General features: G+C 41.6%; 1 protein-coding gene across 2 annotated transcripts; it reads right to left on the reverse strand.

Annotated features, from left to right (window-relative positions):
* Nucleotides 1-16,782: 16,782 nt before the first annotated feature.
* On the reverse strand, nucleotides 16,783-23,609 carry LOC118385029 (transcription factor IIIA). 2 transcript variants are annotated; one of them, XM_052520830.1, is made up of 10 exons: nucleotides 23,183-23,609; nucleotides 22,572-22,672; nucleotides 22,387-22,492; nucleotides 22,171-22,263; nucleotides 21,871-21,952; nucleotides 21,687-21,770; nucleotides 21,329-21,558; nucleotides 21,080-21,130; nucleotides 20,768-20,879; nucleotides 16,783-20,358 (listed from the first exon to the last, which is right to left on the reverse strand). In XM_052520830.1, exons 1-10 carry the CDS (start codon nucleotides 23,297-23,299, stop codon nucleotides 20,174-20,176), a joined length of 1,161 nt encoding a protein of 386 aa, XP_052376790.1. In that variant the 5' UTR covers nucleotides 23,300-23,609; the 3' UTR covers nucleotides 16,783-20,173. The 2 variants fall into 2 exon arrangements, with proteins under 2 accessions (XP_052376790.1, XP_052376791.1); XM_052520831.1 differs by having other exon boundaries at nucleotides 21,871-21,944; nucleotides 22,172-22,263; nucleotides 23,183-23,606.
* Between the last annotated feature and the right edge of the window lie 238 nt (nucleotides 23,610-23,847).

Raw genomic sequence — 23,847 nt, forward strand, 5'->3', positions numbered from 1 at the left:
GGCTTTTAGCTCCAGCAGAGTGGAGGAGACCAGGCCGCTCACAGCTAGGAGCACCCTACACACACAAAACTACACGTTTACACTACTCACTCAAACACACACACCATCCACACACCATACATTGAAGGCTTTACATTACCCACGTGTAAGAACACATGGTATACACACAATGCCACACATGGTATACCCACAAAGCCACACATGGTATACCCACAAAGCCACACATGGTAAACCCACAAAGCCACACATGTAATACACAAGTGGAGGCTCCTCAGAAGAGGAAGGGGAGTACCATCCTCCTCAGTGAATTTCATAAAAATAAACTTTTTAAAAAGTTGAAAAGTTATCCTTTTTAGTTAAAACTATACTAAATATATTCACGTTACGAACTAATTGATTAAAACACTGTTTTTCAATGAAGGTCTAAAGTAGCACCATGGTGTAGCCGGAGGACAGCTTTAATACAAAACCTAGGAGGCTTTTGGTTCTCATCCCCTTCCATAGACTCACACGGTAATTATGACAACTTCCGGAGGATGTCCTCCAACCTATCAGAGCTCTTACAGCATGAACTGACATGTTGTCCACTCAACCGAAGGATCAGAGAATGAATCTAGTACTGAAAACATAAGCTACAGCTAGCTAGTTGACTCAAAGAGAAAGACAATAGTTGAACAGTTTTAAAAAAATGTATGTATTCAAAAATGGAGAAGAGAGAGAGAGAGAATATTTTTTTGACATTTAGTTTCCCTTACTTAGCTAGCAAATGCAGCTGTCAAACACCCAGCTCAAACACTGGGTTGCTACTGTATGTTAGCTAAGTGGCTATGACTATCCAACACAACACTGGAACTCTTCCAAGTCAAGGTAAACTTTTGGTTGTATGGTTCATTTATCGCCACCGGGGCTTGCCGGTGTAACTGCTTACTGAATATACACTGCATGATCATAGTGGGTTTATTAACGCATTAGTTCTATTAGCTATGTTGACTAGGACGTTACTTTAGCTAATATGGGGACAACGATGTGGGCTGTGTGTAGCGGTTATGACACGGTTTGGCTTGGAACGTTTTTTTTCCCGCCTGGTCACATACAGCTGTGTTGTTCATTGAAATCAACAAAGGTGAGAGGAGAGTGCATAGAGACGAGAAGGAATACAATGTGGCTGCTATGAAAGCTCTGTGTTTATGAATGATCAGGGGTGTATTCATTCCGCCGATTCTGTTGAAAAACTTCTCTTAAACAGAAGCAAACGAAACGGGGATAACAATACCTGTATTTTTCCAATATAAACTCTGGTTTGCAACTGTTGGATTAATGATTACACCCTAGATAAGATAGATGCAGGCAAGAGTGTGCAAGGTGGTATTGTCTGTCCAAGTGTCACCGTCATCTCAAATTTCTCTCGGCCTGTGTTGTAAACTTTCATTCATAGGCTAGGTTGTAGCAACCTCACCTGTTGGTCACTTCCAACAATTCATAGTCACTTCCAACGATTCATAGTCACTTCCAACAATTCATAGTCACTTCCAACAATTCATAGTCACTTCCAACAATTCATAGTCACTTCCAACAATTCATAGTCACTTCCAACGATTCATAGTCACTTCCAACGATTCATAGTCACTTCCAACGATTCATAGTCACTTCCAACGATTCATAGTCACTTCCAACGATTCATAGTCACTTCCAACGATTCATAGTCACTTCCAACGATTCATAGTCACTTCCAACAATTCATAGTCACTTCCAACAATTCATAGTCACTTCCAACAATTCATAGTCACTTCCAACGATTCATAGTCACTTCCAACGATTCATAGTCACTTCCAACGATTCATAGTCACTTCCAACGATTCATAGTCACTTCCAACGATTCATAGTCACTTCCAACGATTCATAGTCACTTCCAACAATTCATAGTCACTTCCAACAATTCATAGTCACTTCCAACAATTCATAGTCACTTCCAACAATTCATAGTCACTTCCAACGATTCATAGTCACTTCCAACAATTCATAGTCACTTCCAACGATTCATAGTCACTTCCAACGATTCATAGTCACTTCCAACGATTCATAGTCACTTCCAACGATTCATAGTCACTTCCAACGATTCATAGTCACTTCCAACGATTCATAGTCACTTCCAACGATTCATAGTCACTTCCAACGATTCATAGTCACTTCCAACGATTCATAGTCACTTCCAACAATTCATAGTCACTTCCAACAATTCATAGTCACTTCCAACAATTCATAGTCACTTCCAACAATTCATAGTCACTTCCAACAATTCATAGTCACTTCCAACAATTCATAGTCACTTCCAACGATTCATAGTCACTTCCAACAATTCATAGTCACTTCCAACGATTCATAGTCACTTCCAACGATTCATAGTCACTTCCAACGATTCATAGTCACTTCCAACGATTCATAGTCACTTCCAACGATTCATAGTCACTTCCAACGATTCATAGTCACTTCCAACGATTCATAGTCACTTCCAACGATTCATAGTCACTTCCAACGATTCATAGTCACTTCCAACAATTCATAGTCACTTCCAACAATTCATAGTCACTTCCAACAATTCATAGTCACTTCCAACAATTCATAGTCACTTCCAACGATTCATAGTCACTTCCAACAATTCATAGTCACTTCCAACGATTCATAGTCACTTCCAACGATTCATAGTCACTTCCAACGATTCATAGTCACTTCCAACAATTCATAGTCACTTCCAACGATTCATAGTCACTTCCAACGATTCATAGTCACTTCCAACGATTCATAGTCACTTCCAACGATTCATAGTCACTTCCAACGATTCATAGTCACTTCCAACGATTCATAGTCACTTCCAACGATTCATAGTCACTTCCAACAATTCATAGTCACTTCCAACAATTCATAGTCACTTCCAACAATTCATAGTCACTTCCAACAATTCATAGTCACTTCCAACAATTCATAGTCACTTCCAACAATTCATAGTCACTTCCAACAATTCATAGTCACTTCCAACAATTCATAGTCACTTCCAACAATTCATAGTCACTTCCAACAATTCATAGTCACTTCCAACAATTCATAGTCACTTCCAACAATTCATAGTCACTTCCAACGATTCATAGTCACTTCCAACGATTCATAGTCACTTCCAACGATTCATAGTCACTTCCAACAATTCATAGTCACTTCCAACAATTCATAGTCACTTCCAACGATTCATAGTCACTTCCAACAATTCATAGTCACTTCCAACGATTCATAGTCACTTCCAACAATTCATAGTCACTTCCAACGATTCATAGTCACTTCCAACGATTCATAGTCACTTCCAACAATTCATAGTCACTTCCAACAATTCATAGTCACTTCCAACAATTCATAGTCACTTCCAACAATTCATAGTCACTTCCAACGATTCATAGTCACTTCCAACAATTCATAGTCACTTCCAACAATTCATAGTCACTTCCAACAATTCATAGTCACTTCCAACGATTCATAGTCACTTCCAACGATTCATAGTCACTTCCAACAATTCATAGTCACTTCCAACAATTCATAGTCACTTCCAACGATTCATAGTCACTTCCAACAATTCATAGTCACTTCCAACGATTCATAGTCACTTCCAACGATTCATAGTCACTTCCAACGATTCATAGTCACTTCCAACGATTCATAGTCACTTCCAACAATTCATAGTCACTTCCAACAATTCATAGTCACTTCCAACAATTCATAGTCACTTCCAACAATTCATAGTCACTTCCAACGATTCATAGTCACTTCCAACAATTCATAGTCACTTCCAACAATTCATAGTCACTTCCAACAATTCATAGTCACTTCCAACAATTCATAGTCACTTCCCTACGTAACAGAATTTCACTAATTTCAATCATTCAACCTTGTAGTGTTCAGCGATCTTCAACAGCTGTTCTGTAGTACATAATTCTAACAGTTCCTCTGATGGAAAGCGAATGAACTTGTCTATATGAGACACCATAGTCATAAGTAAATAATCTTGCTCAACCCCTCTTCTGAGCACATCAGACCACAACCAGAGAAATGCCAATCACCCTGAGAACCACAGAAGAGAGATGAGATACGGAGCTTCCCCAAAACCTACAATAACTCAACCCTAGTCTTCATGCAGATTTGCGGTGGGTATTTACACACTGTAGCCAGCTGGCAAGGAAATAAAGCTCTCCAGCATGCTGGCAAATTCCACCAAGCCACGGAGTTGCCCCCGAGACAACTGCTCAGTCCACTGACACCACACAAAAATGACAAACATTTAACCATGCTCAACATGTCCAAAAATGAAACACTTCGCTAAACCTATCAGGGGACAAAAGCTATAGCTCCGGGTAGCAAGTTCCACTACCCTACCCAAATCTCAGACCGAGGTACACAGCCGATTACTCACCTCCTCAGACTGATGTCCCAACAGAAAGTAGAACAAGAGTTTCCAGGCTAGGCAGGGCCTGGAAACTAACCATTATCTCTCCAACGCAGCACACAAACCAAAAAACAAAGGCAACCAATACGGGGCCTATCAAACTCAAAACAAACAAAATATGCAAACCAAACACGTACCTCCACATTCTCCCAAACCAATATGTTCAAAAAAATCCCGGACGAGCGCCCACTTGTCACGAACCGGCTCAAAGCCTGTAACAAAAGGGAGACAATGTGGAGATAAGGAGTAACAAAACATATATTTATTAAATAAAGTAAACTAAGTACAATATACAATGGTGTGTGTAATAGTAAACAGTAGTGTAAGTGAGTGTTTTGCATGCATGAATGTGATAATGCAGAGTGTTGAAAGGTGCCAAAGCAAACAACCAAAAGGCCACCAAGATGTTTTTTTTGTTTTAAAAAATAAAATAATTTATTACGTTCAATAACATTCATTATTATTATTATTATATTTTAATTTAACTAAACAAAAACCCCAAAACAAAACCTCAGGGGAGCATCTTCCCTTCCCGTCATCCTACAAACTACCTTTCCCTATCTCCCCATCCCTAATCTATCCCCTTACAAATCTAAATGAAACCCAGCCCTAAACCCTCCTTCCACCTCTCCCGGACAGCATGCTGCCCCCACTTCCTCTCCTCCTTCTTCATCCTCCCACTCAAGTCTCCTTCCACCCTCCTCACTATCCCTTCCACCCCCCAATCTCTCTGTCTTAACCATGTTCTGAAACACAAGCCTCACTAGAGGCCTCCTCAGACAAGCCGGCAATGGGTAGATGTACGCCAAATACAAAAGAGACAGCAACACATCCACCTTTATGACCAGGACCTTGCCCATAAAAGACAAAGACCTAGCCCTCCACATCGCTAGCTTTCTCCGTACCACTGCGATACCCATGTTCCAGTTCAGCGTCGCTGAGCCGGAGGTCTCAAAATGGACCCCGAGAATCCTCAGGGCCCCCTCGCAGAGAGAGAACCCCACGGGCACATCCGTCCTACCGCGCCATCTTCCGAAAATCTTAACGGAAGACTTTACATGGTTCAGAACCGCTCCCGACGCTCGGGTGAAATCCCCAATGATGGCAAGGGACCTTGTCAGGCACGAATCCTTGCACAGCAGCAAGGAAGTGTCGTCGGCGTACTGCGTCATCTTAACACGCAGCCCACCACTTCCAGGGATCAACAAGCCTTCCACCCCTGTGTCTGCCCTAATGGCAGCCCCCAGAGGCTCCATGAACAGAACGAAGAGGAGAGCCGAGAGTTGGCACCCCTGCCTGACCCCAGACGAGAGGTCAAAAACGTCACCCAAGTGACTATTTACACTAACTCGGCACCCCACTCCGACATATAATGTACGGATCCATCCTATGAACTTCTCCCCAAATCCTAATCTACCTAACACTCTGAATGGAAAGATCTATTCACGCGATCAAAGGCTTTCGCCTGATCTAGCGCTTCCCTGCACATTTCCCTGCTCTACATCTATTTCCCTTTCCTTAAATAAACGTTGGAAATGGTCAGTTGTCACCCTGACCATTTCCTCTGGTTTTCTAACTATACTACCATTTTCTTCCCTAACGCCATATATTACCTTCCTACTCTGACTGGCACTAACCGACTTAAAGAACATAACGGAACAAGTCTCATTGTGTTCTAGAAAGCCACTATGCGCAAGCTCCAGGAAAGCTCGAGCCTTCCGCTCCTGCAGCTCCCTGAGCTGCGCCTTTAGGGTTGCGGATCTCTCCCAGTCAAAAGACCCGCCGAGGTTGCCTGCCTCGTACTCGAGTTCAATTAACCTTTGGATACGATCCACCTCCCTCCTCTCCTCCCTTTTTTTCCTCTTGCAATACCCTATTATAAAAGCCCTAATCCTCACCTTAACTAATTCCCACCACTCTAACACCCCCTCACACATGGACCGGACACCTTCAAGCCTCCAAAAGAAACTAAAAAAAGCGTCAACGAAAGCCTGCTCCTCTAGCACATCCCGATCTAACTTCCAGTACCCCCTACCGAAGAGGCAGACTGGCGACCCCACCTGCAGGAGCACCCCATCGTAATCTGAAAAAAAAAAACAGGCAACAGCCGCCCAGACAACTTACCCAAAGACCTGGGTACAAAAATAGTCGAGCCTCCGCGCAACCCCCCTAGAGTTGCGCCATGTAGGACCAGCCATTGTCGGAGTAGTGTGCAGGCCACCATCAACCAGACCATGGCAAGCCATTAGCCCGGTGTTGGCGCCTGCATTGCTATCCCCCCCTATTCCTAAATCTATATTAAAATCAGCCCCTATCACTAATTACCTATTTGTGACGCACAGGGGCACCAGACAGTCCACCATCTCCCTCCTGTCTGCCGCCACCTGTGTCCCATACACCACCACTAATCTAAATTTACAATCCCTTATCGTAACATCCACCCCCATAACCCTTCCCTGCATCACCACTAAAGAACCCTCCACTTTTACCTCCCTGTGCCCACACAAAATCCCTACCCCCGATGAGTGCACCCCCCAATAACCCCAACCGACTCCCCCTTGTCCCACTCCCTCTTAAACCTACTAACATCCCCTCCATCCCTCAGGTGAACCTCCTGTAAAAAACAAAAATCAAACCCCAAATAACTAAAAACCACCCTCCTCTTAACAAAATACCTTAAACCCCTTACATTTAAACTAACAAAAGTTAAATTAGACCCCATGAAATAATAAAATAAAAACATCAAAAATTTCACTCAAATACTAAACCCAGACAGAAAAAAAACCAGGAGACTCCCCCGATACTCCCCTGCTCCATATCTACCGGTGGGAACACCATCCGTACTCCCGACGTCCCCCCCTCTTCCTCCATCTCATCAACCCCGCTGTAGCTGGTTTGGGAAAAAATAGGGGAGGCTGAGTCCCCAAACAAAAAACTCCCCACCTCCTCCTCTACCCAGTCCTGGGCCTTGTTAGGTGGGTCCCCACCCAACAGGAGTTGAGGGCCTGGGGAAAGCAGCAGCAACCCCATCGATCTCTTGGCCATCCCCTCCCTCTCACTGTCGGCCAATCGCACCCTCCTCTTCACTCTCTTCTTTGGTGATGGCGGCAGTGGAGAGATACCACCCTCCCCCCGCCAGCTCCTCCACCATACCCCTCATCTCTTCCACCAGGGCACTTTCCCTACTGACCAAGCCCTCCCTAACCCGGACGACGCTAGGCCAATTGTGCGTCGCCCCAAGGACCTCCCGGTCGCGGCCAGTTACGACAGAGCCTGGGCGCGAACCCAGTGACTCTGATGGCAAAGCTGGCGCTGCAGTACAGCGCCCTTAACCACTGCACCACCCGGGAGGCCCCTGCTTTCTTCTCTCTCATGCTCCTCCACTCGCTTGCCTTCTTCTGACGCTTTTCCCTCCTCTCTTCCCGGTTCTCCTACTCCCGTGCCTTCCGTTTCCTTCTCTCTTCCGTTCGCCACTTCTTGCTCCTCCTTCTTCCTTGCGGCCTTCCCCTCTGGGCCTGTACTCTGGTCATGAGGCGTCCTTCCTTCCCCTCCTCTTCTTCCCCCATCCCCCGCTCCTGCTCCCCCACCCAGCCGCAGATGACCTCTGACGAGCCGGGCACCCCCGCCACAGGTGTGCTGACGAGCCACACCCATGGCACGCCTTAGGAGGATGGAGGTAGCCACCATGTCCCTTTGGGTCCTCCCTGAGGAGGGCCTGGAAGCCTCTCCTCCCATTCCAAAACCCAAGGGAGTCTTTGAGGTGCCTTGCTGAGATGTTATCCATGTATCTCCCCAGAAAGGCCCTCACCTCTTCGTCCTTAACGTAAGGGTTGTAAATGTTGACAGTTACAACTCTAAAGTTGTTCCTCGCCAGGCTTGTTATTTCATAGTGGCACATCAGCCTCTCACCTCCCACTGCTCTTGCCCTTCTCAGGATATCATCGTGTTTCTCCTCTGTATGTCGTGCCACGTCGTATGCTCCCTCCAACGAGTTGCCTTGGAAGCAAAATACGTCCTTCACCGTCAGCTTTAGAATCCCCATCAATATTATCCTTCCAAAAGTTTCCCGTCCTAAAGGCTCCAACTCCTTTTCCTTCCAAGCAAACCGAATCGTGTTGGCCAGCCCAATCCCAGGGACTGACCGCGTTGACGGATATTGCGCCATCTCCGCAAGGAGAATGGGGCACCCGGCACACGTTCTCTTCCAAGACAAGGAAAAAAGAAAATCCAAGTGACCGAGAAACTGAAGTTAAATATATAGTGCAGACACAGGCAACTAACACATAGACAATAAACCATCAAGATACACAACAAAATCTGTCAAGGTGTCTGCATGGAGAGAGTCTCTTCCATGGATGGGGAAGTGGTGTGTTAATCCTGGGAGACACCAGGCCCAGGTGTTTCCCATGTAGCTGACGACCCTCTCAACTCCGCCCACAGGCATCCTAATAAGGAAACAAGAACAAAGAGAGAATACGGCAGACAGAGTGGGAGGGTCGTCACAATACACTATGGAATAACAAATACAACTTGTATAAAAACTACTTTGTATGCAAGGACTATATTTTTTAAATTATTATCATTTAAAAATATATTTAACCTTTATTTAACTAGGCAAGTCAGTTTAAGAGCAAATTCTTATTTACAATGACGGCCTACAATAAGATAATAAGATAATATATAATAAAATGTTATATTCAGGGACCATACATCCCTATAGAAATTCCGGCCAGGTCGACCGTGATACAAGTCAGTATTCGACATCCATCCATGTCTGAGGATGTTGGGAGATGACGTGGAAACTGGCCACTAGGGGCAACAGTGAGCGCTGTTACCTCCAAGTAGGTTTCGACTTTGCTAGGGTGTTGTGGACGGGGATTGAGAATGGGCGAGCAAATTCAAATCCAGCGATGGAAAGTTGTTTTTCAGATTTTTGTCTTAAGCCTTTCCCAAACCTTAACCCTTAACTTAACCATTCGGAGTTAATTCCTAAACTTAACCCTAACCTTAAAAAATAGGGAGTTAATGCCGAAACCTAACCATAAACACTTCTAAAATTGACATTTAAAACAATTTAAAACAATTTGATGGATGAATGTTTAATTTTGACATCAGAATGTAAGAGCTTGTTGAGAAATTCTATATACACAATAATAATATGTGCGTGCACACACACACAAACACACACAAACACACGCACAAGTATTGTGGGGGGAATATAAGTGTAATATAGTTGAGCATTGATACATGTAAGGGTTTTACACAATATTTAATGTATATAATGTAAATTCAGTGGCTGTATCGGAATTTCTATGTACTAGCTAATTTGTGTGTTTGTGTGTGTGTGTGTGCGCCTGTGTGTGTATACGTGTGTATGTGTATATGTACAGTACCCGTCAAATGTTTGGACACACATACTCATTCCAAGGTTTTTCTTTATTTGTACTGTTTTCTACATCTATAGAATAATTGTGAAGACTTCAAAACTATTAAATAACACAAATGGAATTTTGTAAGTCGCTCTGGATAAGAGCGTCTGCTAAATGACTTAAATGTAAATGAATTATGTAGTAACCAAAAAAGTGTTATATTTTATATAATATATTTGATATATTTGAGATTCTTCAAAGTAGCCACCCTTTGCCTTGATGACAGATTTGCACACTCTTGGCATTCCCTCAACCAGCTTTATAAGGTAGTCACCTCGAATGCATTTCAATTAACAGGTGTGCCTTGTTAAAAGTTCATTTGTGGGATTTCGTTCCTTCTTAATGTTTTTGAGCCAACCAGTTGTGTTGTGACACGATAGGGGTGGTATACAGAAGATAACCCGATTTGGTAAAAGGTCAAGTCCATATTATGGCAGCCCAAATAAATGCTTCACAGACTTCAAATAACAGACACATCTCAACATTAACTGTCCAGAAGTACTGCGTGAATTAGGCCTTCGTGGTCGAATTGCTGCAAAGAAACCACTACTGCACCAATAAGAAGAAGAGACTTGCTTGGGCCAAGAAACATGAGCAATGGACATTAGACCGGTGGAAATCTGTTTGAGATTTTTGGTTCCAACTGCCGTGTCTTTGTGAGACGCAGAGTAGGTGAACGGATGATCTCCGCATGTGTGGTTCCCACCGGGAAGCATGTAGGAGGAAGTGTGATGGTGCTTTGCTGGTGACACTGTCTGTGACTTATTTAGAATTCAAAGTACACTTAATAGCATGGCTACCAGAGCATTCTGCAATGATACGCCATCCCATCTGGTTTGCGCTTAGTGGTACTATCATTTGTTTTCAACAGGACAATGACCCAACACACCTCCAGGATGTGTAAGGGCTATTTGACCAAGAAGCAGAGTGATGGAGTGCTGCATCAGATGACCTGGCTTCCACAATCACCCGACCACAACCCAATTGACATGGCTTGGGAGGAGTTGGACTGCAGGGTGAAGGAAAAGCAGCCAACAAGTGCTCAGCATATGTGGAAACTCCTTCATGACTGTTTTGAAAAGCATTCCAAGTGGAGTTGGTTGAGAGAATGCCAAGAGTGTGCAAAGCTATCAAGGCAAAGTGTGGCTACTTTGAAGAATTTAAAATCTAAAATATATATTGATTTGTTTAACACTTTTTCGTTACTACATGATTCCATGTGTGTTATTTCATAGTTTGAAGTCTTCACTATTGTTCTACAATGTAGAAAATAGTACAAATTAAGAAAAACCCTTGAATGAGTAGGTGTGTCCAAACCTTTGACTGGTTCTGTATGTGTGTGTCATTGATATGTAAGTCTATGTCAAATATGCGTGAGGGATTATAAACGAGTGAAAACAGGTGGTACAAAACATTATGCTCACCTTCATATCTCTCGCTCCCTCCCTCCCTCCCTCTCCTACTCTAATTTTCACATTATCCCTGTAGCGTTCTCCCCCTCACTCTAACATTATGTCTGTCCCTCTCTGGATCATGTAGCTTGTGTTAATTAAACCCTCTTTCAGATCATTCCCTTGTTCAAGTGGATTCAGTGCAGCACCCATTAGGCAGCAAGCTCTGTTTTCTGCATTTCCAAATGTACCTCAACATTTATTAAAGTGACATTTATCTAGTAATTGCCTGCCTCGGCATACCCTGTGCGTGACTCCCTTTTCCCGGACCACCTGCCCAAAGACACCTCCAACTATTTCCCAGCATGCTACAGGGTAATTATACCTTTCACACCCTGTACACTGAGAGCCTGGTAATTGCGTTAACATCATGATGATCATTATGTAAAAATAACTGCTAATGAAGCATTAGCCTTGATTTTATTTGAATGAAAAACACCTAGAAAACACACCGAAGTGAGAGTGCACAGAGACAATGTCAGGAGAATATTTTTTTCTGAAAAAACACCCTGGAGGTTAACAGTCCAGGAGTTTCCCTGAGACAAATTTCAACCTCTAACTAGTGGTATGGATATATGAAGTTGATAAACTGTAATGCAAATGCAAATTCATATATCTTGTTACATTTTGTTGTGGTGCGGTGGTGCTAAATAGAAGGACCATTTGAGTAACTATAAAGTCAAAATAACTATTGTGGTAAGTGACAATAGTTTCTGAAATTGGTTCATTTTATGGCTCATAAATTCACATCTGGACACTTGTTTTGTCAGTTTTCTACAAAACATTGAGGTATATGATGATTTGTAACATTTCCCAAGACAATTTGTCTCAACCACAATTGTTTGAAGCTTATTTATATTTGCTTAAGAAGTGACTGTTTAATTTGTAATAGATTGCTCAAGTAGATCACAATGCATAACCATCTGAACATGTTGAGTATGGTGTAAATCATCATACACATTAAATCATATGGTACAAGAGGACAGTTTGTCTGAATGTTTTGTGTTACATGAATACATAGGACAGGCTAGTGGATTAAAATACTTGTACCAAGTTTGAATATCACGCAAATAATGTAAATCATTTCTGAACATAAATACCATCTCTGATAAATCCTAAATTTATTGTGTAATTAAATTACCTGTATAAATTAACAGTATATACAGTAGAACGTCATTTGAAACAGAATTTGGACAAAATGTAGAATACACAATATTCCTATTACTGTCATTTTTATTTTTGAAGTAGCCTACAAGTGGGTTGTCTAATCAGGGTTATTGACAAGTACAATGCATCAAAAGAATAATTGTTACAATGTACTTACAAGCCGAATAACAGCTATGTAAACGAACTGCTTTTTGAAGTTTCCTTTCAATATAATATACCTACTTTACATTTTTATTTTCACTTTATTTTCACAGGGAGTCATGCTGAGACCGTGGTCTCTTTTTCTGATGAGCCCTGTATAACACACCAATAATAAATGAGTTCATTGTGTTTGTTCTGTACCTGCAGATACAGTACATAGCTTACATGTAGCATAGCAGCACAGAAGAACAATAGAGTGACTACGGCATAATATAAATCATTTTCTAAATCATTAGCCGACATCATTACTTAGAATAAGAATTTTACAGTAGTAATAGACTATAGGTTTTATACTGAAATGTATACTTAAAAATAAATATTAAGACATTGTTGACCTGTTTCATGTGGCTTCAAACCTCAACTTCTGATCACTAAACATACAATAAAATATAAATGATTATGGAATTGATAGACGCAAGTGAGAATAGTCTAGTTCTTAAACCAGACTAATCCGTTGAATGGTGGATTATTAGGGCGACAAAGGGAATAATTCGTTTGAAAAGTGAATAAAAAAATGCCAATCAAGAAGGACATAACAATCATTCCCATTTACTGTAGACTAAGCTATAGAGACCTATACATGTTTTTTGCAATGTATGAATGAATTGAGACATGAATTGCAAGAGAGGGGTGGGGGTGTTATGCTACGTTTAATTTGATCAGCAACTCATTCCGTTGCTAGACAGCACCACAGCCTGGCTACATCTCTGTATATTTGCAGAAACATGGTTGAAGGTTTGTCCTTGGGAAAACCAGCCTCACCCATAGAAGGCCAATGGGATGAAGACCAGAAGAAAGATGTAAAAGAAACATTGTGTTGAATTGTTACAGTCTCTTTTGAGGGGATACAGAAAAGTTCCCTTGTGGTAACTTACCTTTTTGTTGGGGTGTCGCTGCAACGCAGGGTGCCAGAATTTGTGCGCTAATTAGGAAATGAGGAAGCTCGCGTTCTCCACCATGAATGCTCTTTCGGGGAGCGCATCTTTCTTTCCAGTCAGTCAACCGTGTACAATCATCCACCTGCTACTCGCAAACGACGCACTTTTTTTGTTCAGATTCCCCTTTAAAGAATTATATTTAAATAGGCCTCTCTTTAACATTGGCAGTTAGTACCCCCACGTTTCTCTACATTTTTACCATTGCCCAGCTTGCTGAATGGTTGAGCTCAATCATTATGTTGTTTAGCTGCCCAGACACCACAGCACTACAAACAGCCTATATGCAATTGGCCTCCTACTATGTTACTCATCATAAAATGCTTATAGGTTCCTAATAAGTTTCACACTGTTACCAGACTTAGAGGTCTATACAAATTCATGGTTTGGTTTGTAGAAAGGATATACAACTTTGGAGATTGAGGCCTCAAATTATCATTGTGAAACAGGGCAGGCAAAGCCGAGAAGTGTTTAAGTTTTGTTTTTCCTCCAGATACATGCCTTCAGGACAAGAACTTGTAAATATACAAAAAGTGCAATGTAGCTTATTTCCAACACCCCTTACCCTACAGGCTACACACTCACACTCACCCCCCACCCCCACACACATAAGTAACACAGCATTGAGTGACAGAGACATTTCGCTCTGTCAGAGGTCTCTTTTTTAACTTTGAGTCTTTTTTTGTGTTTTCTGTAACAAATGAAGCCCCAAAGCTTTCTCAAGCGCTGCCTCTATTCTCCTCTCTCACGACCCACCAACGAGCACTCGCTTTCTTATCCTCAAACCAGGCTATAACATAGCAACCGCCTCCCTTGCAACCTCTGACCTATGCTTTTTTGCATTTCCTGCAGCTAAAACATTGAGAAGCAGCCTAAGTGAAGGGGGTGCACCTGTGGCTGGGCAGGTGACACTGCGTGCGCCTTCGAGAGACGGGTCTCCAAGACGTTGCTCCGCTCTCTGACATTGAGGTTAAAGCCATTGAAGAAAGCGAAGATTAGACTCTCTTTGTACCAGGCAGCGTTAAACAAATTAATCTATTGCTGCTCATCTGACTGTAAAATCTCTCGATTTACTATTTCTATAGACCAAGGCCTGGGCAGGGGATAACCCCACACCGCAGAGCCCACTGAACATCTCGAAAACTTTGTTGACAATGAGTCTATCACTGCAGACTTCAAGTATGTGTCAGAAATTACAATCCAGATCATTACCCAGTGGAATTTTAAGGAAGAAAATATAGGCTAATTTAGCAAATAGGCTGACAATGTTTGCAAACATCCAAAGCAATATAAACAAAAACATGACCGCCTCCTCCTTTCAAAGTGCTCTCCTCTGAGAGCTATAGAAAAGCACCTTTGTTGATCAGTCAGCTTTTTTCCCTCACTAAGCTCTAGCAGAGTACATTAAACACATAAAAGGGACTCTTTAAATAAAGGCCCCACGGAACATATCAAGTTCCTATGACTAAATAAATTAAGAACACATGGAGAAAAAAAAGTAAGGATATAAAATAGATAGTAAGGTATTGATAAACATGAGCATATAACATCAATTTGGCTAAATATAAAGGCTAAAATGTAGTGCTTATGAAAGAAAGTGCAAAACAAAGACTGGCAGAGTAGGGTATTGACGGGTCAAACTGTGTCAACCCGAGTTACGTTCAGATGAGCGAGCGAAAGCTGACCCGTGCGCGCACTACGCTTGCACTGGTCTGTTTTAAAGACCCCGCTTTTATTTCAGTTCCTTTATGTCATTATATCTTCGATTGTCTGCCAAATGAATGGAATTTATTTAAAATATATGCCATGTCAATGAGATTTGTTCTTTCGTTTGAAAGACCAATTGCCTTCAAATGACTAGGCCTATTCAAAATCAAACTTAGATGTGGAATCACAAGGTTTGCTTAGAATACCATTTGATAACTATTAGTCTAGCCCATGATCAGGCGAATATAAACAGCAGCTGTAGCCTAGTCTATAGTACCCCAATGCCAGTGGCATATCCATTATTAATTATAGCCCAAGTTCAGCTATCAACATAATAAGAAAGTGACTGCAACAACGTCTAATAAAGAAAACTACAAAACGAATACAGAAAGATCATCATTCATTCTGCGACAATGTCATCATGCTGCGCCAAAAACCGTTAAGGAGACAGGACCCCATTTTCATTCAGTATGGAAAAGAAAGCCTCTCGTAAAACAATGCGAAAACGTATTTAAAATAATATACAATATAAAAGCTACTTAAAAAAAACGTATTTGTTCCTGTTGTTCGATCTGGAAGCTGATTGTCTCGTGCCTACGCTCTATGTATTCGTACAGGCTGCTAATTCTCCCTGTCAAACGTAGTTAGCTAGCAGTAGCTAGCCAGACTCCCATGTTTGTCAACTATGAGAGTTGTCGATGGACCTTCACATGCATTTTCTAGCTTGTAAACATATCTTCTAGACAGCTTATTTCTTGTGGCAATATGCCTAGTAACCTGTTCACGTTTGTAAACCACTCTGTGTTCTGCCCAGAATGCCTAGTGCTTGTCTGAGGTGGTCTCTGTCATGCACCTAGAGGTGCATGTGGTGGTACTCCCAGCTCCTGGAGAATAGCCTCTGGGTCTGGACTCCTATCATACAATGGAAATGTGTAACTGCACCGTTGTTTTGGATGGTCTCCACTGTCCACCACAGTGGATGAAGCTGGAGAAGGGCAGGTGCCTAACAAAAAAGCGTCTGCTAAATGGCACATACATACATACAAGAAGAAGCAGGATCCTCGAGCCCGTGCCATTGGCAGGTTGGCCGGAAGATCCACCAGCGCCACCTGCAGGTGATTAGTGAGACAGGACAGAACATGGTTACCATGCATCGAGTTGATGTCCTCAGACTGATGGACGGGAATGGGCTAAAACTGGTGCCTCAACGAAAACAAAAGATCCACCCGTCTAATGACTGGCAAACATATCCACGAGGAGCAGCTCAAACTCGGTGAGAAACAGAATGCCAAGACAGGTGTGTAACATTTAGCATATACAACCACTGTTTTACACCAGACACATGTACATCGCTACCTTGCACACAATGGTTGTATCCGAATTCTCTAAAATAAATGCCTTTTCTCCTATAAGAGCGATATTATTATTATTTTATTATACATTTATTTCAACAAGGAACACAGACTGAGACCAATGTCTCTTTTACAGCTGGGCCCTCCGTATACATGTTTACACATACAGTTTAGGTACAATGATTAAGAAACTACACAAGACAAACAAAACAATCACAGATAACACACAAAAATACAGCAACAGATTACGTTTACACATAGGTTATTCCCCTAACAGCACTAGAACTTGCATTACCCGAAACAGTTACAAGCAATACAAAAATACAAATCCTCCAATAAATATTTAAATTGGGCAAGGGGGACAAGAGTCTCAAGTTTAAGTTTAGTCTACAGGCTATTCCATAGGCAAGGAGCATAACAGGAAAAGGCAGCCAAACCCAACTCTGTGGAAATCCCATGGGCCTCAAATGTAATCCATGCTTGAGACCTGGTTTTAGGAATTCTAATTCTAATATTGATGAGTGATGATAAATAATGTAGTTTATTCAGAAGTGCTTTATAGACAAACACGAGAGCATGTTGTTCTCATCTCACAGACCGTGAAGTCCAACCCACATTTTTATATAAAACACAGTGATGTATATACATACTACAAAGCAGGTTCAATGAGTTAGTCAGCTATGTTCTGAAATAACTATTTTTTGGAAAGGTAAGCTTGAAATGGGCATGGCCTCTGACTCAACAACCAAAAGAAAATAGACTTTAGCTTTCTTAATGAACCCCCAAAAAATCCAAAATAGAGTTTAGCCTTCTTAATGAACCCCCCAAAAATCCAGTTACTTCTGGTTGTTTATCGAAGTTAGCTGGTTAACTCATTGAACCTGCTTTGTAGTATACCCCTCTGATCTAAAATAAGAACAAAAACTACTACCCATAGCCGAGGCCCTGTGCAGGTAAAGGAGCTCACCTTTTCCTCTGACATTGGTAACCATGATCTTCTAACCAAGCTGCGGCAGGTCCAGAATTGGCTGGATAAAAAGCACCGTGTCAGAATCACTCTGAGAACAGGATGTATGGAACATGTACAGCCACTGGTGAGATATCTATCAGGGATTGATTTACCTTTACCTGTCTGATGCACATCATTCTGTTGTTTCAAAGACACTGTAGAGATGACTGAATTGTATGCATAACGACTACTACAATCTTCATGTACGTCATCTCCCTAACGAGCTCATGGAACTAGAGAACAGGTATCCATTAGTATTGCAACCAATAAACCTCCCATTTCAGACTAAAATGTGTCAACCTGGACAAACCCGAAACCTCTTCACTATTCTGTAGTTGAAACCAGCAAAATAGTTAGTTGGTTTTAAGTCTATTTTTATTGCAAAAATACACATTCAATTCTGTATATGTACAACAACTTTCCTTTGGCAGAACAAAGAGACTTGTTAGCAACAAACTAGGCTCAGACATGCATAAATAAATAAAAATGTATTTTTTGGACAGAAAAAGGAGTGTGCCCTATTGTCTGTACAAGGACTCCATGTTGATTTTCCTGAGATGTGCAAATGCGGAATAAGCCAAATGTTAATGTTGTATTTCTATATGGACCGCTGTTTGAGTCTTCGCGTGTCAAAAAAAGATACACGTCAAATAACACTATTTAACATGTCAAATAAGCTTGTTGACCAATCAGGACCTGAATATGACTGCACGTTACACAATTCAACACGTTCAATAATTTTGTATGTAGTTATTACACATCCATTACACTCTCAATTGTGTTTGATATGTCACAACGGTTCATCAATACGTATGCTCTGATGCTGGTAAAGTTGTCTCGCGCACCTACAGTGCTGGTCATTAAAAAAAGCTAGCTAGCTGATGACGCAAACAATGTTCTTCCCCAAAAACATAGCAAAACGACATCTGTTTCAGTATCTATAGCTAGGTGTCATCAAAAATAACCCTTATTTATAAAACCGTTCTTATTGATTAATGGTGGTCGAGACCCACCTGTGAAGCTAGCCACAATAAGGATTAGCCACAATAGTGGACTTTGCAGTTAGCCTTCAGAATTAAAGTGTTATTGACAATGACACAAATGAATACAACTTGTATAATTATGCCATAATTGAATAGATCATTATGCACGAGGTTGGAATGTTATATAAAGTCAACAAAATACAATAATTTGACAAATCTTTTGAAATAACACTGGATGTATTAGACTTGCATTGGGGTTTACTTGTTTCACTGTACAGTAATATATGCCATTTATCAGACGCTTTTATCCAAAGCGACTTACAGTCATGTGTGCATACATTGTACGTATGGGTGGTCCCGGGGATCGAACCCACTACCCTGGCGTTACAAGCGCCATGCTCTACCAACTGAGCTACAGAAGTACAGCCTTACCTATGGATTGTGGATCAATGGCATGGGGTATCAGTCTACTCCTTTGACACCCAGAGAACATTAGCTCTTATTGCGAGAGAACTGAATTGAGCCACATTTATTGTCAACCTCCTATGTGTATTGAACATTCCCTAGGAGAAACAATACTGCATGGATGTTTTGGAGTCTGATAACTCGAGGACATTGAAAAAAAAAAATTGGGTATTGAGTAAACTGATACCCAATTTCATTGATCCCCAATCCTTAGGTAAAGCTCTACAGAGCAATATGAAATTCAATACACACAATAGGCTGACCGGGGAGGTGATTTCAGTCACACGATAAGAGCTACAATGCTAATATTTGCGTAAACTCTTCACATTTGTGTTATGTGGATGTCACAGAGTAGACTGATATCCCATTTCATTGCTTCACATTCCAACCTTGTTTAACATTATCTAGTCTAAATATTAGACAAGATAGGATTCCATCAATTGTAACCTTCTGCATCACTTTCAGGGGTACTTTTATTTTGAAGGCAAACAGCATATTCCATTATTGTGCCTAATCCTATTGTGGCTATCTTCACAACACATACCCCGGTCCGGTTGAGCCTTACTAGCCAGATTATTAAACTAACTGGCTGCTTATAACATTAGCTTTGGGCAACAGGGTTAATTAAGTAGTTGGCGAGCTATTTATTTTCATGAATTTAAATTCCGTTTCAATAGGCGAACAATTGGATACCGAAGCTAATACTTACAAGGATTTCTAAATCATTGTTAAGAATAATTTAAATGACTGCAGTTTCTACTGGCCATTGTTTTCAGGCTGGTTGTATTGGTAACCCAGAAGTAGCGGTCGAACAAATAATGCCTTATTACCAACGCGGTACTTGTAAACGCATCGTTCGTGGTCTGCGTGTGCTTGTTTGCACTCTTTTTGTACAACTTTGACAGTGCTACTGATAGTAGTTGTGGCGCTTGTGCAAATAATAGAATTTACTTATTAATTGACGTGTCAAATTAAAATCTTATTTAATGCGTCAAAGTGTTATTCGACATGTATCTTTTTTGACACGCAAAGACCCAAACGCATTCCATACTTTTATGATTTTGACAGCAGGACACAACCATGGAGCAGATAGTGCAACAGAGGTGCTGACAGGAATTCTTTCCAAACCCAAAGTCATCCAATATGGAAGAGCTGCCATGTGCATCCTGTGTCCACCTGCGAAGGAAGTCAAAGAAATGAACAGTTGCCGCAGCACCATCCTGATACCAGCTCACAGCCCACCATGCCCAACACGTCACCTACAGCTCTCCCAACAGACCTCACAGCACTTCAGTTTGATTGTATTAAGTTAACAGTTGTGCATGTAAACTCATGAGCTCAAGTACAAATTAAAGATCTACGCACAGTGAACTAGACTAGCGAAGGCAATATCATGTTTTTATGAGGGGGGTGTCTGGAGTAAATGTACGCTAATTGGCACTGAAAGTAATACTGCCATATGGCAAAATCCAGTCAGATGGTCACAGTTTGATTTCTTAACCAGAGTTGCAAAAGACTGTGTCCTGAAGAAGGGATACCAGGGTAATAGGCTCTGATCCAACAGTGTTCGTTTGCTCTGACTGACCCCTTGCAATGGATTCTGATTGCAAAGCTGCATGGGGCTTTGGACGACTGTTATTCTTGGGCTCGTAACCACTCAGTCTGGAAACCAGGGATCGCTTGGGTCGGGGTTTCTTCTGCAAACATGAAAAATTGATCCGTTAGCTAATACAGGGCTGAAACACTAACAGTTACAAATCAATAAACAATAACATGTATTAACCATTTTCATAGGATGTGAGGAACAGCACAAAATGTAAGGTTTAAGTATTGGCTACAAGAAGTGTGTTCAAACAAAATGAACGTATTCAAGCATACATGGCATGCCTATTCTAACCTGTTTCTTCCTTTCTGGATCGTGGACAACACTGTGGCGTTGTAAGCTTTGCTGCAAAAGACAGAGTTTTCTATTACAGGGAACATAGGTCCATATATCCATGTCATCACTGACATTTTCACTGTTAGGAAAATTTGTGAGGACAACTCTCCCATACAACTGACCTTCAGATACAGAAGCTGATTTTGACTAATAAGAGTGAGGTGAATCTGGTAGCAACACAACAAGACTCTGGTCAGGTATCCATACCTTCATGGCAAAGGTCTTTCCACAGCCTTCATGGGGGCAGGTGTAAGGCCGTAGCTCCTCATGGAAAGAGCCGATGTGGCTTTGCAGGTTGAATGGCGTAGTGAAGGACCTCTGGCACCCCTCCCTGGGACAGATAAACACCTGGCGCTCCTCTGCGTGGACACGCTGGTGCTGCTTCAGGAACCAGGTGTCGCGAAACACCTTGTTGCACTCATTACACTGAAAAAGGGCTGGAGAAATAAACAATCACCTTGCAGTGACCTTCATTGACCTCTGAGACATACATTGTTGTAATGGTTTTTGTACACACACTATTCTGAAAGCAATGTGTCAATCGTAAAGGTGTGAGACAGCATACCTCTGTGTACATCTCTCCTATGGTTCGTATACTCAGTCCAGGTCTTTCCGATGAAAGAACAGCCATCTTTTTCACAGGGGTAGCCTGTGTGTGAGAGAAAAACAACATTTTAGCAGTTAGTCTCCTACAGGGCTCAGTGTCACTCCCAGACAATCCAGCTGCAGGATCAGGAGATAAATCTTACCTCTGTGCACCTTCTCGTGAAGCCGTAGTTTGTTGGGGAAAGTGAATTGTTTCTCGCAGCCCTCAAAGGTACAGCTATAAAGCCAGTGAGCAAGAAAGACAAAGGCAGAAGTGTTGTTCTCTAGACCAAAGCTCGGAGTGCTAGGCATGTTTTGTACTGGGTTACAATCTCCTGGATATTCAGTTCACAGGGCTCAAATCTTTCACATTTAAAAATAAATTTACATTCGCTCCAGGACATTGTTTTCAACCAACAACATGGGGTAATAACATTAGCATAACAAACAGCTTAATTTACTCACTGAAAGGGAGGTAGTTTGGTGTGCTGCTGGCACTCATGTGACTTGAGCTGATTGTTCTTCCTGAACACTTTCCCACATCCCTCAAAGCTACACTATAAACACGGAAGAGTAAAACAATTAAGGCAGCAATGCAAATTACACACCTGTTAGCTAAGTACTGCATTTCATAATACCTTGGCTGACTAAAACCAATAAATGTAGTCAGATTAACTCACCACATATTCATACAGTTTCTCCTCATCATGGTTGTGTTTGCGATTAACATGTTTCTTCAAATTGTAATTTGTAGTGAAGGCCTCTGTGCATCCATCTACTGTACATCTGTCAACAAACAGAACACCACTTGTAGCCAATTTGTCTGGAATGTCCGCACTAGCTGGCTAAATAACACAAATACTACCTAAAGGGTCTCTCTCCACTGTGGCTCAACTGGTGCCGAGCTAGGTGGTACTTGTCGCAGAATGACTTGTCACAGCCGTCATGTTCACACACAAATGGTTTCTGCAGAATACAGAACAAAATTGAAGCATTTGTAGATGGACAACGTGGGATATTTCCTGTTCAATTGCCATTACAATAAATACCCATTGATTCTTGAAGAACAAGAAAACATAGGCAGCTAGTTTTGTACTAAGCTTGGTTTAGTCTCATTTGAGCGAGAAAAAAACGTATTACTCTGGTGTTTTTTTTATATCGTCATTGAAGTCTGTATAACGTTTCACAACGTCGATCTCAGAGACTGCCAGTCCTTGCATTCACAGCACAGTCTATCAGTTTGAGACTGGTTTAATTCCCCCAAGAGCTTTATCAAACCACGTAGCGGGACTGCAGTTGTGCGGAGGCACGAACTCAGGCTTTAACTACCCAGCATTACATCAAAACCTATTTTGGCAGCGGAATCGCCTAACTACAGACCAAATACAGGGAATACAAAATTCACTTGCCGGTGTCCATGGCATGTCTCAAAATGTTGCTAGCTAGCGGTTAGCTGACCAGTAAAGCTGTACTCACCAGCCCTGTGTGCTTGCAAATATGAGCATCTAGTTTCCATGCTTTGTTGTACGATGCATGACAATCAGAGAATGAACATATAAAACTTTTGCGCGGTACTTGCTGACTTAATTCCATTATAATAATAAAAAGCGAGGACTACAATGTGGCGTTGACCCACACGCGTGCGGCGTTGACAGGAAGAAAACCTTACGCCGCTACCATGTTGGCTCTAAAGAGGGGGGTTGTAAAATTAAGAAAACTAAATACTATTCCAGTCACCAATCGCGTCAGTAAAGTGTATATTTTTGTTAAAAATTGTAATACTACGTCGAAACGGACACGTTGTTTCTGTGTTTTGTTGACACATTTGGGTATTTTTCTTTCGACGTTTAAAATAGGCTGACCCAGCAAGCCATTGCACTTGTTTTGGTAGACGGAGTGCCCCGTTTCTGACTCCGGCATTCTCGGCGCCTGTGGAGACGGGAATCATATGCGGAGTGAGTTGCTCAGTATTGAACGCAAGTAAAAAAAAACTAAACACATTTTTGAGACACAAATGTATATTGTTTCTCAAATAATTGATTGTTATATTAAGCAGTATTGAGACCAATGATGTAAACACATTTTATGTTTTTGGTCTAAGAGTAGGAAGTAGACAAGAGACACCCCAGTGAGCACCCTCT

Source organism: Oncorhynchus keta, chromosome 6 (genome assembly GCF_023373465.1).
Source record: "Oncorhynchus keta strain PuntledgeMale-10-30-2019 chromosome 6, Oket_V2, whole genome shotgun sequence".
NCBI classification, from domain to species: Eukaryota; Metazoa; Chordata; class Actinopteri; order Salmoniformes; family Salmonidae; genus Oncorhynchus; species Oncorhynchus keta.